This window comes from Dendrobium catenatum, unplaced genomic scaffold (assembly GCF_001605985.2).
Source record: "Dendrobium catenatum unplaced genomic scaffold, ASM160598v2 fragScaff_scaffold_847, whole genome shotgun sequence".
In the NCBI taxonomy this organism is placed as follows: Eukaryota; Viridiplantae; Streptophyta; class Magnoliopsida; order Asparagales; family Orchidaceae; genus Dendrobium; species Dendrobium catenatum.
Genome location: NW_021319309.1, coordinates 5,971,098 through 5,998,519, shown reverse-complemented (window position 1 = coordinate 5,998,519; position 27,422 = coordinate 5,971,098). Strand labels below are relative to the sequence as shown.

The window sequence follows — 27,422 nt, the reverse complement described above, 5'->3', positions numbered from 1 at the left end:
TCACTTTAATTATATTGCTCAAGGCTGTAGCTACCGCTAATGCACATTTAAAGAAGATAAGATTAAAGGAAAAAAAAAAGAAACTTATCCGATTACCAGTTGACTCGTCTCTCAAAAATGAACTCTAGGAAATAAATAAACTTTTTTGATGGAGAAAAACAATATAGTACCCGTAAGGAGTAAGCCGAGTTATGTAATAAATCAGCCATTCTTCTATGTATTTGTTATTACAGTGCATGGCAACTTTCAACTAATATGCATGGTCATAATATAGTTTAACTTGCCAATTCACAAAAACTGTATCAGATTACAGATCATAAACTCTCGCAAAAAATAATGAATGTTACCATGGAAAATGGAATGGTCACCATGAAATTAGCTGCTTGAGATACTCTACAAAGATTCGCATTAAGTGAAGGTCGGGGATTGTTGATTGCCAAAGCATAAATGCAAACGGGATTAGATTTAGGCTTTGTTTAGGATGGCTTTCTTACTACTTCGTAAAGCGGCTTTTTAGAACAAAATTTTTATTTTTTGTATTAAAAAACAGTTTTGAGAAGCAGAAAGAAAGCTGTCCCAAACGAGGCCTTAAGGACCTTTGCATTAACTTCCTATAGCATTACCCACTAAGCTAGCTGTATGTTGCATGCATTTTATAGCAGACAAATTGACGAGTGTTTCCTTTTTCTTTTCTACAGATAAAAGGAAGTTCTTTGAGCCAATATTTTTTGCAGAGCATATAGCCAAGTGCTTGCTTCATCTTTCATGTATATCTTATGCTTCAGAACTGCTCTCCGTATCATAATTCTTAACTGAAACTCCAGTGTAAGGATTCTTTTTCCTAGTCTTCTTTGACCTCGTTATCTCTACTTTTCGTTTGGAGAGGACCATTGAAATAGCAACCAAGAAACCGACCACAGAAAGAGCCCAAATACCAATCATCCAGATCCTCAAAGATCTATCCAGAAATTTTGATCCATGAAGCAAAGATATATTAGAAGCTTCTGAAACAGGCAATTTACTTTTTCTATATACTATTTCCTTCTTTTCATCAATTTTTCCATCCAACAATGCAGGCTGTGAATTAATGATGCTATATAAAGGACACTTCCTCCGTTCGTGATGCAATTGAAGAGCACGGTTCAGTGCTTGTCCACATTCAATGCTAAGGAGATCCCTTTGCAAGGCTTTTTCATCCATGGCGGTAAGGTCAGAAGGATGCGGCGGCGGTTCGGGGAACTTGGCCCAGCAGGTGTTCACCACATCAGTGGTTCTCCAGTCAGCTTTGTCAAAACTCCAGTTACCAACAGTAAATCTGAGCCCATAATGAAAGACTTTATAGTTGACACCAGGATCAGGAACATAACCGGGATATATTAGTATGTCTCTTCTAACGATATGCTTCAAATTTAGCTGCATGAAAGTTAAACAAAATAAGAAGTCATAAATTCATGCCGAGTTTTGAAATTCTCCCCGCCCATGTAAAAGATTAAAAAGGTGGTTCAGTTGCAGTGTTGATGGAGAAAAAAAGGGGATAACTAAGGAATGTACATGATACGCTGAACGTATATAGTGGGATATTTATTGATTTAGAGAAAGCATATAATAAATTCCAAGAGAAGTGCTTGGAGAGTTCTTAAAAAGAAAGGATTTAATAATGCTTATATTCAAGTTATTAAGGATATGTATGCAGAAGTTGTGTTCAAATATATGGTGGTTTGACCAAGTATTTTCCTATTTCAGTTGGATTACATCAAGGATCAGCTTTAAGCCTGTATCTTTTTGCTTTAGTCATGAATATTCTCAATAGGGATTTACAAAAGGATGTACCATAGTGTATATTTTTTGCTGATGATATTCTTTTGTTGAAAAGAATATAGAGGGAGGAGTTAAAGGAAACTTGACTTATAGAGGTTAATCTTAGAGTTTAAAGGTTTTTTGTTTGAGTAGAACTAAAACTAAATACATAGAGTAATATTCGTAGTAATAAATCTAGTGGGGGATTGTGACTTTTGGTGATCAAGTCATTAATATGAGTGCACATAGATATCTTGAGTCTATTGCTCAAAGTGATGGTGAAAAAAATGGGGATATTATTAGTAGAATTCGGGTTGGATGGTTGAAGTGAAGGAATATATCGGACCTTTTGTGCGATAGAAAATTACCCCTCAAACTTAAGGAAAAATTCTATAAGATGGTGGTGAGACCTACAATGCTTTATGACGTAGAATGTTAGCCATTAAATGAGAAACATAAAATTAACTTAAGTGTTGTAGATATGAGTATGCTCCGGTGGATGAGTGGCTTCACTCTTAGAGATAGAATGTGAAACGACAATGTACATGAAAAGGTTGGATTAGCTCTAGAGGCAAATAAGATTAGAGAGAGTCTCCTTAGATGGTTTGGACACCAAATGTAGACCTTTCAATAACCCAATTAGGAGAGTAGATGTATTGGAATGTTAAGAAAGGTAAAGATATATCTAGAAAGACTTGGCTAGAAAATATTAGAAATGATATTTTTATTAAATTTAAATAAGAATTTTACTATTAACATGACACAATGAAAAAAAAAAAGGATTCATGTAGCTGACCCCACGTAGTGGGATAAAGGCATAGTGTTGTTGTTGTATTATCAAACATCATTAGTCATAATACATAGCCTCTGATCATAGTGGTGGCAATATCAAAACCAACATCCCGACTAAAGAAAAGGATGCATCTTTGTTCATCAAGATCCGTAAGAAAAAATAAGGATTAAAATTTGATATGTCTATAGTAGAAACACATAAAATGCACTAATACTAAAAAAAATTATGCAATTAATACATGCATGCTACAGTGTGTGTATGATTGCATGATGCGGAGAAGGCATGGATATGGAACACATGCATGGCACATTCGTTTAACTCCACAACCAATCTAGCTCCTAAAAACTGATAAAAGGCATTAGGGTCATTTATGTAATGTGTAGATTAGGACTATGTTAATTAGTCTTTATGAGTTATTGTTATTTAGAGATAAATAATATGTATTAAGAGCTAATAGGTAGTTTATGAGTCTTTAAAAGTTTTGTATTTTTATTAATAGTCTCCATTATGAGACATTAGGGTAACGAATGAAAAACAAGAGCTAAGCCTCCCCAAACCTGAGTTCTGATCTCTTTCTCTTGCCCACTCAACTTTTGAAATTGCTAGCGAACTAAAATCATAGCTTATTTCTAATCTAATAATCGGTTTGTATCAATGACATTCTCATTGAGTCTCATTGCCGCCTAGTGCCCTATTTTTGTTGATGATGTCCCAGCTCTAACATCGCTTGAATCTATTCTTGTGTCTCCAATCTCCACTCCAACTTTGCCCAAATTTGATTTTCGATGTCCTGGTGTTTCCTGATGTTTGCCATCATCCCAGCCAAATAAAAGAGGCAAAAAACTAATCAAAAGTTTAGCCTCTAGATCCCATCACCTAGTCATTGTCGTTTAGCCTATCCAATCGACATTGTTGATCCTCCAAAATACCATCATTGATCATCTTTTCCCACCTCAAGATCTTATTATCGTTCATCTTGCCTCATACCCCTCAACATCAACGTTCCAAACCTCTTGCCACAGTCGCCAAAGAGTAGATCCGAATGTCCTTGCCCTATCCGTAACTTCCAACCTTACCACCTTCAAACATCATGAGATCTTGCCAATCTATCAATCCCTAGCGCTCAGCCTCAAATCTAAGAATGCTAACCTGCCATAGTATCATCACCAACCCCACTTCACTTGACCCAAAGCCCGTATCTCTTGTTGCCATAATGCCTCTACTTAGGCCACACTATTGACCCATAAATTAACAAACACACGTAAATAAGTGAAAATCGACAACTTCAGTGACAATCGGGGGTGCGACGCGTCACTTAAGTAGTCAAACGACCTCCGATCACCAAACAGACTGTGTCAAATTCGCCTAAGAGGGAGCCCCTCGCAACAAAATTGATGACTGACGCCCGAAATTGACACGTCGCGCTGCCCAAAGGACGTCCGAAAGCAAAACAGACTTTGTTGTTGCATTCGGAACGTCGATAATACCTAAAATCAACTGTAGTGTTTCCCAAAGAAATTCACGTGCAAAAATTGGCATGAATTCCTAGTCAACGATATATGAATCGAGGCTAAAATGAGATATCTCATTTTTCTATTATTTTAAAATAAAAATTATTTTATAATAATTAAATGAAATTAAAATGAAAAAACAAATCAGAAAATATATATCGTATCTCCTGTGATGGCTCTGATCGAATCCCCAAAATCTTGGCGATGTTCGCGTCTCCTCCTACAAATCCCACGACTCGTCTAGATCAAGCTTTGCTCTCGTCGATAAAACGAGACCGAACAACCTCTATTTCCTCTTCTTCTACGAATATGAGCCTCCATAATTAATCCCTCTGACCTTCAGAGCCATCAATCCTCCCAACTTTCGACTCTTCAACCCAACAGTACTCTGCCAACCCAGCTCCCATAGCTGATCCTCCCTGCTCAACTGAGCCCAGCTTTTGATCCCTTACTGCAAACCGCACATTATCGATCAAGCAGACCTCCGACTTCCACTACCTACGCCTATAGTTGAAACCACGAGTCAAGTTGCTCAACCTTCGATCCACCTGCAATCACGTAAACATACCCAATCCTGTACACACAATCCATCCAAAATCCACAAGAACACATCCCAGTGCCGACCGACACCCAAATCGGCCCGACTCCCGCAACCTTGCCCGATCTCCTGTGCTGAATTTTCAGCAACCACCTAGCTGACCCGCTCCTTGCGGCTACTTTCAACCCAGCTACAGTCGCTGAACTATACCTAGTCGAGCTCCCCAAGCCAACTTGCCTCCTCCTTCCTCTCCAGTTCACAGCCTCAACCGACAAATAGCTCGACCAGCCCTCTATAGTCGTAGAACCTGCACCTCACCTTAACCGATCCCTTGCTGTTGCCAATCAATATTTAAATTTAATAAATATTTCTAGCATTTATTATTAATTTTTTAAATATTTAAATTTAATAAATAAAATAAATTATTTAAAAAATATTCATGATTATTCTATCCGGTTTGCAAGCTCACAAGCCGAGCCTCATCAAGCTTAAACTCAATCTTGTTTACTAAACGAGCTTGAGCTCGACTCGCGAGCCGGCTCGGCTCACTTACACCCCTAAATGATAGCAAGCAAGAGGCAGTGCATGTCACAACACCCTTACAATCAACAACCACTCAGTGACAAATGAGTACATTAATCCCCTGCAAGCAAAAGATGGTCGACATACAATAAATGCAAGCACTTGCAAGCTGTTGTAGGATACCCGTCATGTATATGACATGCTACTCACCAGCAAATGCAAAAGGGTTGTGATAAATGCAAATACCTACAAAAGATTCGTTAGTGTACGACAGTCTACCTGCATAAAGTAGCAAATGATCCAAAACATAACACTACAATTCACATGTAAGAAGAAGCAATGAATTCGTAATAAAAACTACGAGCAACTGGTAAACTAAGGCAGTAAATTTGCAGTGCATGATCGTCATGCCAGATAAATCAGCTCCCATACAAACAACAGGTGGAAGACTCCTGATATCAAAGACTTTAAAACACCCTCCCGCATGTATTTTCAATCAACAGAGGGTTTCATTTAAGCATGTCATTCAGTATTACATTTACATACAAAGATATTGCACATGCGCACCCTCCTGCATGTATTTGCAATGAGGGTTTCATTCAAGCATCTTACTTAGAGTTGCATTTACATGCAAAAATATCACACGCTATAAATAGACAGTGTGCAAATACATATGCTAACATATATGCATACGTATAAATACATATGTTAACATGTCAACATGCAGAGGTGTCGCATACGTCCACTGCATTGCATACATATAGCTTCCATATAAATACATCTTATAAAATACATGCAAATCACACACCCATATGGGCCCCGAAGAGCGTGTTATGGGTACATACGTGACGTCTGAGGATGCTACGCAAGTCAAAAAAATAAACTTAAGCTCGAGCCTGATCTTTCTATGTGAATAGATAGAAGTTGACACGGTTCAAACTATCAAACAATTATACGATCGCGACATCGACCAGGATATTTATTTTATACTTTTATATTAAACCTTCGAGATCTATAACAAAGAAAATTCATTAATAAAGGCATAAAGCCGACAACGGACCCGATCCTCTGTCGGCAAGTTGACAGAGTCGACAAGGTTTAACTAACACAATAAAATTGGCCATAAGTACTCCGATGATGGCCGTGTTAATCGAAGATCTCAACTAGAGGTGACCCTAAATATTTAAAGATACTCCCAAATTCCCATGAAAATTCAAAACTCAAGAGGCACCAAAACCTAAAATATTTAAATTGAAATAAAAACACCAAAATACTTAAATCAAAATACCAATCCACATTCCGCAACAGTTTGTCGAGATGGAAAAATCTAAAAATCACTTCAGCTCACAAAGAGCGAATGTCTAGTCAAGAATATCATTAGGATTCATTCTCAAATTATCTCTAACCAGTAAGGATGTAGCATGTATCCTCCAATTAGTTGTTTCGTTGCCAAATGACACCACAGGTAAACGATTATGATCGGGTGGTTTTGCTGCAAAATAGCACCATTAAATTACGTTCATGGTCAAAGCCCTTATGTTCCCCAACGATGCTAAATTATTGAGTAACGAATCAATAGGATATGACCAACAGGGAACAAAGCCCTCTGTTAGCTAAGGTGACTTCAAATTTATCCCCTTAGACAAACATTCATCCAAGGTCTATAAGGTACCTTTGGACGAAACAACTAATGGCTACCGACAAGGATCCTTCAGTTAGGTTAGGTCGACTACCTCCTTTGACTAAGTAGACCAGGGACCATGATGAACCGAGATAACGGAACCATGAGATCTTGATCGGATTTATCATCACTCTCCACACCAACAACTTTAAGTACAAGATAGTAAATTTTTAATTTTAAATATTAAATTTTCAAATACCTAAACATGCTACTATTATACGCCGAATACTACGTATCTGCTTAACGACTAGTCTTAATTGAAAGTTCTCTCTCGCAATCGGTAGGGGTAATTAACTATAGGGGATTGCATCAATAGGAAACCTAAACTCATATCATAAAGTTCTCACAAAATTAGGGCGAAATCTTTGGATAATGTCTTATTCAAAATCCAATTTGGCTTCTGAAAATTTGCCTCGGAACTTAAACGTTAAAACTCTCGTTGATGACTCAAAAAAGAAAGAAAGGGTCCGCAGATAGGTCGGAAGCAAATTTTCGGAGCCCACACACACCCACTCAGTCAAACACCAAACATCTAGTTTTCACAGCCACCACTTGCTTGACATTGAGGAAAAGTCCATTTAAAGGGGCGGGTAATGTTAGTGTCTATAATGTAAAGGATAGTTTATGATTAGATTAAAAAGTTTATGTGAGTTATTGTTGTTTATAATTGAGTCATAGGTACTAGGAGCTAGTTTATAGTTTATGAGTCTTTAAGAGCTTTGTATTTCTATAAATAGTCTCCTTAGAAGGCACCAGAGCAATGAATAATGAATTGAGCTAAAACTCCCAAAGCCTAAGGTATGATATCTTTCTCTTTCCCACCAGATTTTCGAAGTTGTTGACAAACTAGAATCACCATATATCCCTAGTCCAGCACTTGGTTAGTATCACAAATAAAATTCAAACCCTAATTATGAAGAATAGGTCAAGGCACTCGTAAATGCAAGAAAGCTGCTATGCCTAACCTTTATTAGAAAGTAGTTACAACTATGATTTTCAACTCTAGTAATCAGATCAAGCTCAAATTAATTTAATCTATTCAAAGGCTATATCATAAGGTTTTACATGTAAACCATACAAGAATCTTATTCAGTCATCAAATCATCGATAGATTACGACCAAGTAGTTAAAATACATTTTGTGAAGCATTAAATAATCAACAATTACATCATAAGGGATTAATATACATACTACACAATTTTTATATAGTTATATATTTATCACCTAAATCATTATATTTTTTAATATAACACCCTAGCATTTAAATTACATCAAAACATGAGTATGAAAAATATATTTCAGTTAGATAGTTTAATATTAGTGGTATTTTTAATGAGATTTATATATTATAGTATTATAAAAGTAAATATAAAGATCTAGGTGTTATATTAGTAAATATTTAAGAATTTTATAGCATATATATAAATCAATCTTAAATCATTCATTACTTAATCCAAAATATCTTTATTTCAGTCAAACTGTTTAACCTATCAGGCAAGAATCCAGCATGTACTGGAGACCTGACACACCAATCAACCTGACCAAGCTTTCGAAGGGGCTGGTCCAGAGTTGAGGTCTATTGGTGTTGTTTATCCTTTGTTTTGGGGTCAATTCAATATAGAAGTAACGCCTAGGATAACCCTGAAAAACCAACCCGACCGATATTGAATTGACCCCAAAACAATGGATAAACAAATAAGCATAATTTTAGACATACTAATTTCAATAAGTACATTCCTCTTATAAAAATTTGTTATCTTAAGGCTGCAGTTTTTAGATCCAACACTTGACTGATGTCGTGTTGGACAAACAGGAAAAAAAACTTGAAATGCCCATGCTTTGCACAATTTCAAGAAAGTTGGCCAAGGTATATGAGGAGGGCCCGAGTAAAGATAGGTATATGATGAGCATTTAAAGAAGGTCAAGTTTTAAGCAGGCCCTAGTAAAAAAATGCGTCTCCTCTTAAAGCATCCTGGCTAGTGTATGAACAATGAAAACAATGCAAGTATATTTGAGAGACTGAAGCATAGCAGAATGTTGTCCAAATATGTTTTCTTTTGCCCTCATTAAGGATGATAATAAATAAATACCTCAGCTGCCCCAAACGAGTAGCCATACATTTCACTAATCCAGCCAGATGAATATATATCCCCAGTGAAATTTGTGGCATAATGAGCTTTATCAGCTCGAACCTCCTCTGTTTTATGAAGCCAATATAGTGCAAACTTCCGCAAGTCTTCTATATGCATTACTATGACACCACCAACCTTGTCGCAAGCTCCAGGATTGCGTGTATGAATCTTCGCAAGCACATTATCACTGCCAATAAGGTATCTGGTATGATAAAATGTATTTTAAGCATTTTAAGGAAAAGAAGTACACAGTTTTAAAGATCGGAATGACCTTGCTTTGAATTTAAATGTCTTACTCGTATGGTGTTGAAACTGGATGGCCACGTTCAGCTCCATATTCCCATGGTGTGATGGGGCCTCTAAGTATCATATCAGCATCAAGGATGACAACGAACTCTGCATCAGTCTCCACATGATTAAGCCAATGGAGAACAGCGGCTGGTTTATTGATCGCAGGGTACCTAGAAGCCAAAAAAATTGAACCATTAGTGGAGAGCCTGAACACAAAACCAAAACAATTTTTAGTTGCATTAAGGGTCTTTTGGGGACACACGTAAATGAAAGCTAGACTACAAATAGGAGCTCTGATACTCGCATAATTAACACCATTAATCCGCATTTTAACTGATTAAGAATAGGGGCATCAAAAAATGACCCAACCTACAAATCTGATCCAAAACTGACCTAAAAAATCTGAGAGTTCAGGTTGATAGTTTAATAAATGGGTTGAGTTTAGGTTCAGATCCGGAATTCCAACACATTTACTAAAAGGGTCGGGTTTAGGTTAACCCGCCAACCCGATTTTGACCCAAAATGACCCGTTTAATTATTTTTTTCTTAATTTTTTATTTGTCGGTATGATTGTCTTATTTTATAATTAATATAAAATCTTTTGTTAAAATTTCATAAAAAAATTGTTTAAATAAAAATGGGTTATCAGCTCGGATTCAAGTCATTCAGGATGCTAGCAAGTTAGGTTCAAGTTCGCCTTCTTAACCCATTTATTAAACAAGTTCAGGTTCAGATCTGGAATTCCAACACATTTACTAAAAGGGTCGGGTTTAGGTTAACCCGCCAACCCGATTTTGACCCAAAATGACCCGTTTAAATTATTTTTTTCTTAATTTTTTATTAGTCGGTATGATTGTCTCATTTTTTATTAATTAATATAAAATCTTTTGTTAAATTTTATAAAAAATTTGTTTAAATAAAAATGGGTTATCAGCTAGGATTCAAGTCATTCAGGATGCTAGCAGGTTAGGTTCGAGTTCGCCTTCTTAACCCATTTATTAAACAAGTTGGGTTCTGATTGATCGGATTTTGATCTAGTCAATTTCGAGTCAAACTCAAATCCAACCCATTATCATTTTGACAACCCTAGTTAAAAATTGTATTATATTTCAATGAATTAAATATGGAATTGAAAAAGATGATGACAACTTTAAAGTTCATTTTGAGCTGCACATGCTTTTCTACTTTTGTTTTTAAAATATATTTTGCAATCACTGTGGACCTCCGAAAGGACACTGCCGGCTGCAGAGTGCAGAGGGTATACGACTGCATCACCCCGAGGGATAGAAATGATCGCAAGCCTCCGCATTCCTCACTAACGGGCCATTGGAAGGGCAGATTAGATCGTACATACAACTAACCATTGAGGATAGTGGCTCTTGCCAGTGCACCCCAATGGGTAGTAATATATACGACCTGATCAAAACAACGGTTTTCCCCCACCCGATACATCAGCTCGAGTGGGGTTTATTTGATAGTGGAGTTCCGTTTCCTACGGGTGCAAGCTCCCGTGGTTAATTACAACTCAGGACGGAGCCCGAGAAAACTCTCGATTAAGGATCCGATATTATTCTTCCCAAAAGGGGGATTAATACGCAAATGGAGACTAAGGAGTTCCTACTCAAAAAGAAAGAAATGTCTCAAGTGGCTTAGTCAACATACACGTTCATCTTAGCATCCGGAGGGACTAAGGCAGTAATGAGAGAAAGATAATCATACACTCCAATCATACAGAGGGGAAGGATGGAAATGACGTCATCCATGTGACATAGATAAATAGGATTTATAATCCCTGAAGAGAAAGGACTTACATACTGGTGAGACATACTACGAGACACCCAATGTAGTAGACTTGAATCCTAGATCTAAGGTGGGTTTAGTGTTCTACCCAACATTAACATTCGTGTCCTAGCTAATACACCTGTGCTTATATCCTGCATGAAAAGGAAAGCCAGCTAATCACCTAAACGTGTAAAATCCATAATGTCCGGTCTTTATGAAAGATAAGTAGGTAGGATGAGTGTTTTGAAAATATGACAGACATCTAGAGAGTTTCCTAATTAGTCATGAACTTATATAGAGTGAATGCTCCTAAAACTAATGCAATTAAAGTTTTAATTAAGTTAGTTTCTTATGCAATACATGCTAGTTAAAAATTTCAAATCTGATATGCTTGAGATTTAAAAAAAAAACAGGCTTATAAAAAAAAATTTAGAAAAGACTAGGCCTCCCCAGGTCCGGCACTTCATCCTCATAGGCCATATTATCCGAACTTACCCGTAGGCGCAGAGGTGTCTTATTAAAAGGAGAGAGAGAGATGCAATAATATGCATGCGACTCTGAACGATTCCCGCTATTCCCTAAGTCGTTTAAGTTTCTAAATTATTTAATTCTTAAAATTTTGAATATTAATTACGAGTAGAAAAAATAATTTTTATCCTAGAGAGCCTAGCGCAAATCAGGCCACACACATGCAAGAAAGAAACTTAAGAAAAGCAGACAGTTTCTATTACGCACACAAAGTAAACACATTAATATAAATTCATAAAAACATAGTAAAATTCAAAGTCCATGGCAAGTGCCGTATAAGTACAACCCAGGATCTGCAGAAAAGTAATGGTGGTCAGGCTCCACTGACAACAACCTAGATTCTAATCTTAATAAATGACGCAAGTCTTAAAAGCCAAGTATTTCATCTTCAAATCACCGTCTTTGAGTGGGTTATCCTTTTCCGAATCATCTCCCTTCGGATCGTCTCATTCGGACTCCGTCTGGCTCGTCCTCCGAAAGGGTACCGAAATGACTAAGAAATTTCCAATAAAGGGTATTTCTTTTTCTCTTTGGGTACCGAATGTTTGAAATGTCGGACTTTTAAAGACTTTCACAACTCAATATAAATTACAATGAATTTTATTATGAAAATGAAAATCTAGACTAGGACTCCTGCATGGTTATCCTAATAAAACATTCTAAGTAATTGATATAACAACCCAAGGAGTTAATATTGTGCAAAAAATGAAACACACTTGACCACGCTCTTTTAATTTTAAGGAGGCTAAGCAGTCTCTGGAGCATCTGCAGAAAATAACATCAATTTTGAAAGCTTTAATTATTATTGACCATAGCGCTGTATGAGCGTGGCCACCTGCATAAGAATAGATTAGTATAAAAGCGGTTCTAGCCAATGGGCAGTCTAACGCACCACAGCATAACATAAGTGTAGAAAACATAATAAAGTAAAGCTCAACCACAACACAACAAATCCAAAACATATCAATCAATCATCCGTGCCACACACAGAGCATCACAACACAAAGCATAAAAAAGAAAATCACTGACCCTAATCCTAGAGCTAAAAGTGGTGCCCTAGCAAACATATGGTGTGTAATAAGCTTGCATGGTTTTGGATAGGTCCTATATTGGGAACATTGTTCAAATTGTCTAAAGTTCAAATTTGTTAAAGGTCAAAAAGGAAAAACTTTAATTAAAATTTAAATATTAATGAATTGAGGTCAGTTTTAGCTAATTTAGTTTGTTAATCAAATTTAATGCTTAGGGTAGTAATCTTTGAAGCTTAAGTTGCCTTAGTGAATTTTAGAAGGTCCAGGGTCCTCCTATATACTAGGCTGAGGGAGTCCACAATGTCACTATTAGAAACAAGCTAGGTTTTGGGGTCCTAGCATTTTAATTAAATATTAAGCCTTACAAGGAGTAGTTAGGCTTTAAGTTTGCTAGATTCGAAGCTTCCTAGGCCAAGTTACGAATTTTAGAAATTTTTGGCAATTAATGAATTATTAAAATTATTTAATAAGGAGTATTTTAGGGATTTTGCTCAAAACTGATTGAAATTACCCCCAAAGGTCAGGAATGAGCTAAAGAAGTATTTCTAAGTGTTTGCAAAAATTTTAAAATTTAATAATTTTTAATTATTTAATTAAGGCAAAAAGATGAATTTTAATTAACATTTAATTAAGGCTCAAATTAAAGGGCCCTAATTATCTACGATTAAGAATTAAAATCTAAAGGGTTTAAGAAATTATGAGTAATTTTTTCAGTTAAAATAAATTTATTATAATTTTTTGAAGTTAACGAGTAAATTAGAGTTTGTTAATTAAGAGGTTTAAAAGGTCCACAAAAAAATCCTAGAAAATTTTGAAAGATTTCGATTTTAGGATGTCACTAAGTTTAAATGTTGAAAATTTCATGTCAATCGGGGATCTATCTTAGCTCCCATAATTTTTTTAAGTTCACTAGATGGGTCCTTAATAATTGTCCTTAAGGTGTCACTACGTTAAATATGTTTAAAACAAGTGTTCAAGACTAAAACTTAGGGAATATATGCAACAAGTGCATAAAAACAGTAAACACATCAACCCTAAAATCTAGGATGACTAAGCTAAGTGCTCGTGTATCCACTTGCCACCCAAAGAGGATTCAAAAAGGTTAAAAATAATTTTTAATTTCAAAATAATTCTTATAATAATTATGTTAGATATTATTTAAATAGTTAGATAATCAAATAATAGATAAGTAATTACAGAAAAATAATTCTTAATGTCTGAAAATATTTCTAAGTAAAAATGCATAATTTCCTAAAAATTTCAAGGTATTATACGAAAAAGTCGGATTTAATATGAATTTTCGAAGTTTAATACATTAAAAAGATATTTTAAAATAATTTAAATTAATTATCATTTAAAAATAATTATTACATGAAATCAAATTAATAATTTTCATTTTAAATTAAAGGAAATTAAATTATGAAAATTTTGATATATTACACTTTAATTTTTGGATTTAAATTTAATTTATAATAATTATTTAAAGAAATCAGTTTTAAATATAATTAAAAAACTAATTTAAAATTAATTTTAATTAATAAAAACGGCGGCGGCGACGACGACTCGGATAACATGCGGCGCAAGAGATTTGGCTGGCTCAAACCTCGGACGCGGTTTTCAATCATTAGCAATGATTGCGCTGTCTCGCAATTATTGTTAATGATTGGCGGTGGCGCGGTAATGATTTCGTGCAACTTAACCACGTCAGCGCGGAATCTCGGACTTCTGATCCGCGCGGTAACGGGACGGATGGCCAGGATCTAGCCGAACGAGAGATCTAACCGCGGGATCGATTCCGCGGTTCGAACGAATCCGCGGAACAACGGGATTTCTGCTGTTGATCATCTGATCAACGACGGAGATCTCGTACACTTGAGGCTAGGGCGAAACCGAAGCCCTAACGTGTTTTTTGACGTTTTCTCTCGATCGGATGGACGAAATCGATCGAAATTTTAAGACTATGATCTATGCATGAACAGAGATTATGGGGAACAATTAGTTTGGCTTAAAACACACTTTTTAAAACACTAATTTACCCTAAATGTCCTAGGCTAAGTTTAGTGTTTCACATTGATTTAATGGACGGATTGGATCGTTTAGGGATTCTCTGAACTTGTAGACTGTCCACGAATGAATTTGTAGAAGAAACCCCAAGCTCCCAACGTCTAGATCGCTCGCAAACAGCTTTAGAAGGATTCTAGACTCGGTTTGTCGGAAATATCACCACCGGCGAGGTTTGGCCGGTGGGTATTGCTTGGAAAAGATGGGAGGTGGAATCGACTCTCATACGAATTCTCGCAGCTTTTGGAGGCTTCAAGAGAGAGAAATCCAAAAAAGATCCTCAACATCAACCCTAAAACGCATATTTATACCCCTAACCCTTGGATTGACGGCTAAGATTGCATCTAGGGATGATTAGGAGGGAAAAACCACTTAAATTAGCTGTGGACCTGTGGTCTTGCTCAAGGGATGAATAGGAAAGTAATTAGGACATTTAATGGGTTTAATTTAGCTTTAATAGGTTAAAATGACCTAATTAGGGCTTGGTTTGACCAAGTCAAACTTTGACTTGGTCAACCTAGCTAGTCAATTAGGTCAAGGAGGATGGGGGTTTGAGCTAAAGAAGGGTTTGAATAGGTTAGAATTCAATTTGGGCTCAAATGGGTCTAAATGGGTCGACCCGGATTGACTTGGTCAATCAGGTTGACCAAGGGCCTGGGTCAGGGCTCAACAAAATTGATTTAACCCACTGAAATGGATGGGAGGGGTCTTGGGTCCTGACTCGATCAATTTGACCAAGTCAACCCTTTGACCCAAGGGTTTGACAAAATTAGGGTCAACAATCACAATTTTATTATGTTGTATCAAAAAAAATCTAGGGCAAAATCTTGGAAAAGTGCAAAAAGTCATCCAAACAAGCAATGTTTTTTAACTAATTTTTCTAACACAAACATCCCTATATTTATCTTTTAATATTAGACATCCATACATCCCTTCCAAAATATTACGCAATAACTTAGTTAATATTTAGGGTCTATTTTGAGCAATTTTTTATTGTTTCACTTTTTTAGACGACTATCATAATTTTGTTTGGCTATTACTTTCTTATTGAAGAATTTCTTAATTCATTATTCGTCTTGTTAGAAAAACGATACTACATCTACATATATATATATATACTGAAAAAATATCTAATAAAAAAAATAATTAACTAGCTTAATTATTTTTTCTAAAATTTAGAATATATTTCCTTTCAGAAATAATAAAGCCCTTTCTTGATCTAGTCACTTTCATTCCAATAATATATTTAAGATTTTCAAGATCTTTAACTTCAAACTCTTCTAACAAATATTTCTTCAAATTATGTAATTCCTCCACATTATTCACAAATAGAATAATAGCATCGATATAGACTATCAATACACCATTTCCTAGCGTGAGATTTTTTTATAAACAAAATATGATCAGCTTAACCATGTATGCAGCCTAACTTTAAAATAACCTTTGTTAATCCAGAAGTTGCGACTTTGTTAGTTCGACATTTCATTGTCAGGATGGGCCAACGGAGCTTGAAGTACTTGTTGGAGTAAAGGATGGTGATAAAGGAGCACTAGACATGGTTGTCAAAGTTATTGGGATATGACTTTGAAATCCAGTATTAGACCGGGATAGAGAACAAAGCGTAAGATGCATTGTCCAAATGTATGGGGGCGCTCCACGAGTTGGCCATATCGATACCCTTAATGCTAGATTGGAGGGCCATTAAGGAGGAGAGTGCGCAAGATGAGGAATTGGGGAGGAATAGGGAAAATTTGTTGAAGAATAAGAATAACTACCCTATCTATTCTCTAGAGGGAGATAGATTATTGTACAAAGGGAGATTTGTGATGCCTCGCACATCAGTTCATATTCCACATGTAATAACCCGTATTTTGATCCAGGTACATAATTTTTTTCTGGATTCAATATAACTCTAAATCTCAAATCGTATTCTAAATTTGAGGCTTTGTTATAATTGGCTATTTGCATTACCTAAATATTTGATTATTATTTTGCAAGTTCTAGTAATCTCAACGTGTAATCTATTGCTATTGCTTAATCTTTCAACGCCATATTCTTAAACTTTAACTTGAGCAAACAAAGAGTTATTTGGTAGCAAAGTAAAGTTCATCACTTCTATTAATATCTTAACTGTAATTCTTGTTTCCATGCATTATGTATCACATCAATTGTGATAATAATAATGTGTGTAAAAGACAAGTAAACTGATTGACCCATTGCTTACAGACTAATTGACCTATACAGGATGGTGGGCTGACAAGCTTTCTTTTAAATAATGTAGTTTGTGTTATCCTCTACTAATTCACATGATACACTGATTGATAATAATAAGAAGATTATTATTGTGCCGACGGGCAAAGAGTGACGACTCTGTTTACTAATACTGATACTAACACTAAAAAATACTGTGATAGTTATGACTTATTACTTGTTTAGTGTGACTACTTAAATGTATGTTCTTGAGGTATTTTTCTTATTATTATATGTATTATTGTTACTGTGCGGATTTACTGTCATTGCATTATTCTACTATTTCTACCATTAGATTGTTATTATTATCGATATGGATATAGATACTATTTGTTAATATTGATTCAATATACTTATACTAAGCATGTGATACACTAAGCAAGTGATATAGGAGGCTTAGATAACATGTGTACATTTTTATATGATTTTACCACATTGATTTGATTTCAACTGTCTTTATTGATATTTTGATTTGATGATTTATACAATTTTTGTACTGATATATATTACAGATATAACGAATGTTTTATAGATTTGACACTCGTACTAGTTTACTGACTTCTATACTATAATGTTTTACTGTTTATAGATTCTACTACTAATGCATGTAAATTTTATTATTTCTGTACTGATTCAATAATCATATGATTGCTACTACTATGATTTGATCTTTAACATATATATTGCTCATTTATTGTGCTTTAATTTCAGTTGTATGTTTTGGTGACCTATTCGGCTTTTCAAGCTCATTATATGTGATTAAATGATTTCAAGTCAGGGTGGAGAGCAGGAGTGTGAGGCTGGTCAGGTTCTTCAGGTTTTGTTTCTTTTTATTTTTCTTTTGTACTTAAGACATAGTAGTTATGATATGATTATATAGATCCTGAATATTGTATATGATTTTTAGGAATTAATATAGATGTGTACATTGATATTTAAAATTATAGAATATGTTTTGATATTTATTATTTATAGATGATATTAAATAACTCTGCTTGTTATTTATTAAAAAATAAATGAATAAGTCTTCCAATTTAAATTCTGGGACATCACACCACACGTATTGTAAGAGTTTCATGAGAGCGTTGTTGGGGGACACTTTGGGGTGTAGAAGACATACAACAAACTTGCAACAGAGTTGTATTGGAAAAGGATGCACAAGGATATGGAGGAGATGGTAACTCATTGTGCGGTATGTCAGAGGAAAAAGTATATGGCCATGGCCCTAGAAGGATTACTTCAACCCCTAGCTCTACCATTTCACATGTGGGAGGTCTCCATGAATTTTTTAGATGGGTTACCCCGATCTAAAGGGTATACAATGATTCTGGTGGTAGTGGACAACTTGAGTAAGTATGTTCATGTCATTCCCCTAAGATACCCCTACACAACATTGACAGTTGGAGGTGGTCAAACTGCATGGGATACCGGAATCTATAGTGTCTGACAGGGATAAAGTGTTCCTCAGCCACTATGGAGGGAGTTGTTTAGGTTGCAGGGGACCGTACTGAAGAGGAGTACCGCTTATCACCCTTAATGACGGGCAGACGGAGATGATAAACAGGAGCTTGGAGACATACATATGATGCTTTGTTTCGGAGACACATCGACTTTGGGATAAATGGCTAGCATAGGTAGAGTACTGGTACAACACTTCATATCATTCTACTTGTCAGATAACCCCATTCAAAGTGTTGTACGGATGAGACTCACTTCGCTTGACGCATTTTGGGCGGAGTAGCACACCAGTCTCTTCAGTAGATCAATACATGGAGGAAAGAGATATGGTGTTGGAGGAACTGAAAAGGCACCTATTAATGGCACAACATATTATGAAGAAATAAGCAGACTATTAAAAATCCAGGATCTAGTTCTGGAATTTGCTTTCGGACTTTCTTCCAATAATCAAACATACAGAAAACACAGAGCTACTATAAACATCCAAATATACAGAAAAGTTCATCAATGATTTTCTTCTTTCTTTCCTCAAAATAATAATGTACAATACAGTGCATGGCTACAGACAGAAAGAACATAACAGAAAAGCCATGACTGTAAAAAAATCAAAAGTACAAAATACCTAATTACAGATCAGACACTGAACGGCTAATCCAAGACTTCATTCCCTTTCCCAGAACCTGAAAATCACGCAGATAACAAGGATGAGCTAACAACTCAGCAAGACTACACTAGCCAATCAAAATATTCAGAATTTCACATCAACAAATACATCAGAAAAGTAGTCGTACAGAAGTCAGATAGTCGTACAGAAAATCAAACCACTGAAATAGAAGAACTGAATTCATCCATATAGCAGAATATTCAAATATTTACAAAACAGACAGAATAGTACAAATCCGTACAAATCATAAGCACATTGTCAAATCGGACAAAATCAGACGCGCCGCGACACAGACGGACACAAGAAGGACATCCAGTTGGACGTAGGGGAGAGCGTGTTTTTAAAGCTATGACCATACAAACATAGGACGTTCGCCAACAAGAGGAATGGGAAGCTTACCCTAAGGTACTTTGACCATATGAGGTATTGAAGAGAATTGGAGCAGTAGCATATCGTTTGAGATTACCCTCGACGGCGACTATACATCCAGTGTTCCGTGTGTCACAACTGAGGAGAGCGATTGAGGATCATGCAGTGAGTTTAGAGCTATTGGTGACACTGACAAAAAACTTGAAGGTGGTATTAGAACTACTGGAGTTGAGGGGGGGCTCAACAAGGAGAAGAGGGGACTAAGGAGGTTCTAATTAAATAAAGGAGCCTACCATACCACGAAGCCACCTAGGAGTCATATGAGAGAGTGAAGCATCAATTTTCATCCTTTTACATTGAGGATAAGGTTATTCTTTGGGAGGGGATATTGTTAGACAGGTCCATGTTGGACCAGTTCAGTTGGCCCTAAGCAAAGGGCCATCTCGTGTGTACTCCAGGCAAACCAAGGGTTCGTTTATGCTACAGCTCGCCCCTTTTGGGAGGCCCACTATTTGATTTTGGTGAGGAAGGAGGGGGGAGCTAGGGCTGGATTTAGGTTTACATGGGTTGTTTAGTAATTTACTTTATTATTTTGTTTGCTTTAAGTAGAATGAGGGAATTAGGGTTAGGGTTATCTTTGTATTTGTTGAATTATGTTCGTACTTGGAGTTCTTGGGCTCTAACGGCGTCTAGAGAGTTGGGATAGATAGATCCTCCTCTCGAATTGAGGACCAATTGTATCTTGATATTTTCCTTCCGATTTCATCAACTACTACATTATTATTTCTATTATTTTCTGGATTTGGTGAAGAATTGTGGTGAGATATTGCTGAAATTCCATCATTGATAAGTTCCACTTGGAGTTCTAATAGTGTTTCCTATCAGAGTGACCCTACACAAGGTTGGTCCTGTCAAGTGTCTCTTGAAAAGAGGTCATTCATGCAAGGGTGGTGCTTAGTCACAAGTAGCCTTGTGCATAGGCGAGTGGCATAATTTTGAAATTAGATCAAGCTGAAGATGTAACAAATAATAGAAAAAATTCTAGCATCTCTAATTGGTCTTTAGCACAGTAACCTTGGTGTAAGAGTAATAATCAAGCGTCCTACTTCTAACATTTAAGAATTGAAAACTTAAAGAATAACGGAAAAGGAAAACAAATAAAAGTAGCAGTAGAGGGCTGAAAATGAATAGACACAACAAGATATTTGATGATGCAAATGGTTATCTGAGAGTGAAATAAATTGATGCCAGAACAATATGAACATCCTTATTTTAGCACACAAATTAGAATCCAGTTGAAAACTTAAAGAATAACGAAAAAGAAAACAAAATAAAAGTGCGGGAACTTTATCACTAGAAGGAATGTGAGTGGTTTGACTCAGAAGATAATGCCGTAGCATGTATATGTATACTGCCCAATTATACAAATCCTCCTTTTCTGGTGATTTGCATAATGCAGAGTGCTCTATAAAATAAAATAAAAAGAGAGTATTTATTGTAGTTATTACACAAAGATAACTAAATACCCATATAAACATATAAAAAACTGCAACGCAAAGCAGTGGACCGTGTAAAGCAAGAAAACTTTATAGAGCAGTTTTACTTTGCATCAATTTTCATTGACCTCAAATGTTGAAACATGAAGTCGTGAATGTAAGGATTTCATAAAGTGCCACCAAACAAGACGAATATTTATTTAGCAATTCTCAGAATATACAAAAGGTTCAACATAAAGTGATTTGGAAGGGATAACACTAAAAGAACTAGTTAGCAATAAGTTGAAATAAGTAGTAAGAGACCAAAGTCAACTTTACCAATCTCCAGTTAGTGGATGTTGACTCATAGATGGAACGTAATGAGTAGGTGCCAGATCATGCCCTTTATAATTCTTTAAGTCCTCATCTGTGCAACTTAAAAGCCGAGTAATATTTCCAGGTTGGCCACTCAAATGGAAGCTATGGATAAGACCAACTGTTTGCCAATCAAAATATGGCGAACACTCAGTTGAAAAAAGAGTATGTATTTTTGGATGTGACCTTCTCGATTCATCAGAAGCTTTTCTTTGCTCCATAGTCGAATTTCTCATTTCTTGATAATTTAAATATTTTGTTTTAGTGAGTTCTGAAAATCTCTTGCTTTTTAGAAAACTTAAATACTTGGACCATTGTGGTCTAGGACAGCCCATAGATGCATGATGTGCTAGGAGTCCTTCATTTAGAGTGTTAATGCATTCTATACTTAGGAATAAACCTTGTCTCTCATGCGGGTTAGATTCTATCATCTGAACCTGCATGGCAGCAACAACTTAGTTTAAGGTAAGCTTCCTCCAAAGGAGATAAAATAACTAACAAGAACCAAACTCTATCCCTCAAAACGTCAATATACAAACACATATTTGCTTACTACCTCTTTGGGATATGGAGGAGGTGGAAAAAGACGGTTGCAATCATAGACAATACCATCCTCATGATGCTCCAACTTGCTGAAAGACCAGTTCCCAACTTTAAAAGGTAAGCCGTAGTGCAAGAGGATAGGCTCAACACCAGATCTTGGAACATATCCTGGGTAGATCATCAAATCTTCACTTATCCTGTGGTGAAGGCCTACCTGTTGACAAAAATTATAAGATACTAAAAAGGGAAATTTTCCTAAAGAGTTTCAGTTTTCATAACTAATAGAAAGAATTAGAGCAAGATAGATTGATAAAAGCCAAAAATCCTAACCTCAGCAGCACCAAATGAATAACCGTACATCTCACTAATCCAACCTTGAGCATAAATGTCACCAGTTATGTTAGTTCCCCAATGAGCCCTATCCTCTCTAACTTCCTCTGTCTTTGAAAGCCACATAGGTGCCAAGACCCTCAAGTCATCGATATGCATAGCCAAAAGCCCACCAACCTTATCACATAATTCTGGGTGCTTTGTATGCAACTGTGCTAGAATGTTATCGCATCCAATTAAGTACCTTAATAAACCATCGAGATGAAAATAAACATGATGGGTAATTGACGATATCATAGCTAAATTATGGGTTAAACAAAAGAAAACAAACAGTTACAATGTTTCAAAGGTGATGTAAGTTAACATGATTAATTTAGAAACAAGCATACAATGTTTCACTTGGTTCAATATTTACAAGTAATTTTTTCATGCATTTTAATTCTCATGCTGATTACCACAAACAAATTCAGCAAAGCCCAGATTACTTCTGCCATTCATATTATGCAGGGAATTCTAATTCATCTTCTCTTTACTTTCTAATTAATAGCGATAGAACCAACAATTTTAATCAACTTAACTGTGATAAACTGTTCAGAAAGCACGTCTCTTGCCCGTGAAAGTATGTACTATATTGATTTATTTCTAAGCATATCTTCTAATAGTCAAAGTGCTTTGTAATCCTTGCACCAAAAAGTTATAAGCTGATGTTCCTTCTTCAGATACATCATGCATATGACACATACAACTATCAAATATCATCCGAATATGAATTGTATCAAGAAAAAAGGATGTGCAACAGTTTGCGGTGGGACTGCTTAACCATAGTGCAGGGAAAATTATTAGAAGGTGAAATGGAAGAAAGCACCACCATGATTTTGTTTATTCTTGCTTTTTACCTGCTGTGCCTAGAAAAAAAAAAAAAAACAGGTGCAGTAATTTTAAGATGTGTTCGTAACTTCGTATATTTATTTTTTGCATTCTTATAGAAAACAAAGACCTAAAAAACTTCTTTCAAAAGCAACTGTTTGACATACAATAATTCCGTGCAATCAAAAACTTTTCCAAAAGCAGCAGCACAAACAAACAAAGCCTGGGATAGATAAAACTGCACGTTACCAAGTTGTTTACATAAAAATAAGCAGCAAAGCTATATTCAAAAGCACCAGCTACCATATTCTTTCATAACTAAATCACAGAATAAAAATTGGCACTTTCTTTGGACTGAATCAGAATGTACGATAATAATCCCTCATTAAATGTACAATGGATCATTATCCTTAGCAGAATCTTCTCCCAGAATGCAAGCCGATTACATCTCATTTCATAACATCTTTTAGCAAAATTGTACAAAGGTGACCTCAGAAACAATCTTGCAATACTCAAAAGGATAAAAATGCATCTGAGATAAAGAATTTTGGTGTTGAACTGCATATTCATACCCATAATACGCAGCAACAGCCTTTCCCTTCTCTGCCCCAAGTTCCCAAGGAATGATGGGACCTCGGATAATCATATCTGCATCCAAGATTACAACCCAATCAACATTCTCAGCATCTTTGCTATGTTTAAGCCAATGTACAATGCCAGCTGGTTTATTAATAGCAGGGTACCTGGCCAGAAATAGCCAAAGCGAATGGTGATCAATATGTTAAGAATTTATACAGTTAATTAATAACATCTTAGTTCATAACATCATCAACAAAAGTATAACCCATCATAAAAATGCGCATATGTAACTATCTCAAAGTGTTTCCCAGTAAACTTCAGTCCAGTTGCATAAGATTCATGAAGTGGTGGGCAACATTGACACGAGGGTGGGACCCCAACTCAAGTTCAGAAATTCTACAAAATACATTGTCGTTTCTAGAAAGGAATTCATTTGGCCCCACTAAATTATAGAATTGTACCCCTTCTTCTGATATACTGCTTGTGTTTGCTAAGAACCCAACTTAAAATTTTAAATACTACGCTCATGCTTTAAGATGTCAATTTTAAAATTGAATATTCACATATTGAGCTCTAGGCTGACAATAAGTTATTGTCCAGCTCCTTTTTGCCCCAGTACCTATCTGGATTTTAAAACAACTTTAAATTTCATATCAGGGCTACTCTAGAATTGAAGCTTCCCATCAGGTCCTTAATTATTTTGACCTTCGTTATTGACATTTTTGTCATCTTTCAGTACTTGGATGATAAAGAACAATGACAGGTTTTTCTAGGTAAGATGAACCACCCACAACCCCATTCCCTCCTTAAGGCCCAGCAATGGTGCTGGATTAATAGCAGAAGACTTCAAAATGCCAAAACTCCAGTCAATTGCTATTCAAAATACTTTCACAATTGATGAGACATCTACATTCAAATTTATGCATAAGTTTCAACAAAAGTCAAAAAATGAACAACTCCAATGATTATAAGCACCAAAGTCACACTCAATTTGAATCAATATCAACATAGCTTCTGAGATGATGGATAGCCTTCTTTAATGCAGAACAAACTACAAAAGAAGACCTACAAAAGGTTCCTAATAGTCTTATGACATTAAAACAATGGGTCATTGTCATCCTCATTATGCTCATTTCTTGAAAACAAAATTGCATCGAAGGGCTGCTGATGTACTGCATGAGCGAGAAGGAAATGTTAAATTTGGGCACTACCATGTAAGCTAATCTCAATTTATGCTGCGTCCAAACAAACAATTCTAGTGTTTTATTCAAACTGAAGCATTAAGAAAGAGCAGTGGCCTTTTATCTATATTTGAATAACTTTAAAGTAACTTTTATGGACATAAAATTTATGATTCAGCCCATTTAACTTGTTTGATTTATGCATAACCTGCATAGCAAATAGATGAGAACCAGGAAACAGTCTAATATATATTTTTTCAAATAGCACAAATATTTTATCAAAAATCGCATCTTGGAAAATAATCAAAATATAATGTGCCATGCATGCCACTGTAAATCCCATAAAAAGACTGAAAAAAGAAACTCAGAAGCAAGTTATCCATATGAACCCAAAACTGAAAAGAGTACCAAAATCGGCCTAATCATAGCTTTTTTAAAGACATGCAGATTAAGATTTTCTTTGATGCCCAAAAACTAGCTCCTTCACCTCAATATGAAACAAACAAAAGCCTTCCAAAATTTCTCATGAATCATAAATAAAATGAATAAAAATTTAAAATGGAAGATGAAAGCATATGGTGGTGGATCCAGGACTCTGGTGTTTGTGATGGCATCACCCTAGATCTGATCCTGCAAACATACAATAAAAAATAATACAAACTGATGAAAAATGAGTTTTAGCACTTATACCAATCTCCAGTTTTTGGGTGGCGGCTCATGGATGGGACCTCGAAGGTTGGGGCAAGCCCCATCCCTTTGTAACGTCGACGCTCCTCCTCTGTACAGCTAAGAAGTCTAGTGATTGGCCCAGGCTGTTGCACTTTGTGGTAACTATGGACTAAGCCCACCGTTTGCCAATCAAAATAGTTTTGGCACTCCACCGAGAACAACGTTTGGATCCTCCATGGTGACTTTTGTACCTTCACCTCAATACCACCGATAATAGGCGTTACCGCCACCAATAGAAAAGAAAATATCAATGATGCCACGACCAACATTGCCAATGTAGATTCAAGCTTGAAGTTCTAAGGGATTACATCACTATGGGGAGTTCTGAGACCAACCAAATAAGGCCAAAAAACTTTGGCAACATAAAATCCATATGGGATGACTTTTACCATTTACAGATTTGTCCATAAAACCTATCAGTCATAAAATACATATTATCAACCAAAAATAATATCATTAAAGTGACTAAGTCTTGTCATTCATGCAATTTATCCATCAAGAACAATATAAAAATCTAATTATTTAATCAAGAGAAATTTACAATCAAATATATAAATCACATACCCATACATGATTTCCTTTTGCTTATCACCACCAAGGGGAATCCTAAGAACCTTATTAATGTACAATTATGAGATATTCTATCTGAAAACAGAAAAACATCATATAAAGGGGTGAGTTTTTCCAACGCAGTAGATAGCTTAATCATAAAATAGTAATTTGGAGAAAAACAAACGCACATATGCATACCTTTATAGATAAGTTTCGCAGTAAGTAGATAACAAACATATGATTACTTTAAATTCGATTCTAGTATCAAATAATTAGTGCGTACATTATCTCAATTCAAAAAATGAGAAATACACATATTAGAGTATATCAGCGATACAACGCATCAACAAATATTAACATATCAGAGTGTAGCAAAAATAGTGCCAAAATCTCTGTTCATCTGAAATTTGAATCTGAATTTGGGAAAATCTCTGGTCATCCGACTTACTAGAATCAATCTAAGGGATTTTTGGTTGTAAGATTTAGCCATGACTTAAGCTAAATCTTGCCTCTTTTTTTTTTTTTAACAACATAAGTCCTGCTATCTTCTTAAATCTCATTTTAGGCTAAATCCCGGATTTTGTAAATCTAGTGGGAAGTAAAATTTAAGAGATTTACCCCACTTCTCCTCATTATACCTCTTTTCTCCTTAATCTAAATCTTAAATCTCAAAATTTTAAGTCAAACAGTTTATTAGGATTTAGCCACATTTATAACATATATCAAGCCAAAAAATTTCAAGACTTGACGCCTCCAGGATTTACTGTGCACATTGTACCGAATTCATCTTCATTTGAGAGACAATTGATCAAATCCCTACTACTTTCTCTAAGTTTTCTTAAATTACACATGAAAAAATATAACATTTCCCAAAATGAAAGCATCTATCAGATCACCATGATGAAGTGGTTCACTTGCGCCACTTCACCAAAAAGAGAAGGAGACTCACTTGATCCTTGCGTTGCCTTGTTTCTCCAGAGAAAGGACGGCGTCGCAGCCAGCCGGAGACCCTGACAGATCGACGAATGCACCCGACACCACGCCCCTCACACGATCTCCCCTCCTGCCCTCCACTTTCTGGTATATATAGGGTCAACTGCTCGGAATCGCCTTCCTGTTATTTATCGAGGACAGGAGCCGATGCTGACGAGACTTTAGTCGGGCAAGTTAAATTTATTATTCCTGAAAGAAAAAGACTTCCCTTTCTTAATTAAGAATTAAATAAAGAAAATCTTACGATTAATCTGACATAATAATATAATATAGTTGAAGAATGATAAAATATTAAGTGTTTTAATTAAAATATATATAATTTAGATACTATTAAACTTTAATTATCCAAATTAATTCTCATACTTTTTGAAAAACAAAAATAAATTACTT

General features: G+C 35.6%; 1 protein-coding gene across 2 annotated transcripts; it reads right to left on the bottom strand.

The window, feature by feature from the left end:
- Window positions 1–260: 260 nt before the first annotated feature.
- LOC110111503 (peptidyl serine alpha-galactosyltransferase) lies at window positions 261–27,193 on the bottom strand. 2 transcript variants are annotated; one of them, XM_020843414.2, is made up of 10 exons: window positions 26,989–27,193; window positions 26,052–26,132; window positions 25,449–25,900; window positions 23,571–23,741; window positions 22,132–22,375; window positions 21,815–22,015; window positions 21,223–21,695; window positions 9,271–9,435; window positions 8,933–9,176; window positions 261–1,413 (listed from the first exon to the last, which is right to left on the bottom strand). In XM_020843414.2, exons 3-10 carry the CDS (start codon window positions 25,754–25,756, stop codon window positions 775–777), a joined length of 2,445 nt encoding a protein of 814 aa, XP_020699073.1. In that variant the 5' UTR covers window positions 25,757–25,900; window positions 26,052–26,132; window positions 26,989–27,193; the 3' UTR covers window positions 261–774. The 2 variants fall into 2 exon arrangements, with proteins under 2 accessions (XP_020699073.1, XP_028552690.1); XM_028696857.1 differs by lacking the exon at window positions 26,052–26,132.
- Between the last annotated feature and the right edge of the window lie 229 nt (window positions 27,194–27,422).

Bases quoted from the DNA above. Each gene is read 5' to 3' on its own strand.
- LOC110111503 (XM_020843414.2), bottom strand. From the start codon at position 25,756: ATGTTGGTCGTGGCATCATTGATATTTTCTTTTCTATTGGTGGCGGTA. The intron at 22,376-23,570 runs GTATGAATATGC...TGGTTTATTAAG, and splicing joins GCTGTTGCTGCGTATTATGG to GTACTTAATTGGATGCGATA. The intron at 21,696-21,814 runs GTAGTAAGCAAA...GCTGCCATGCAG, and splicing joins CTCCTCCATATCCCAAAGAG to GTTCAGATGATAGAATCTAA.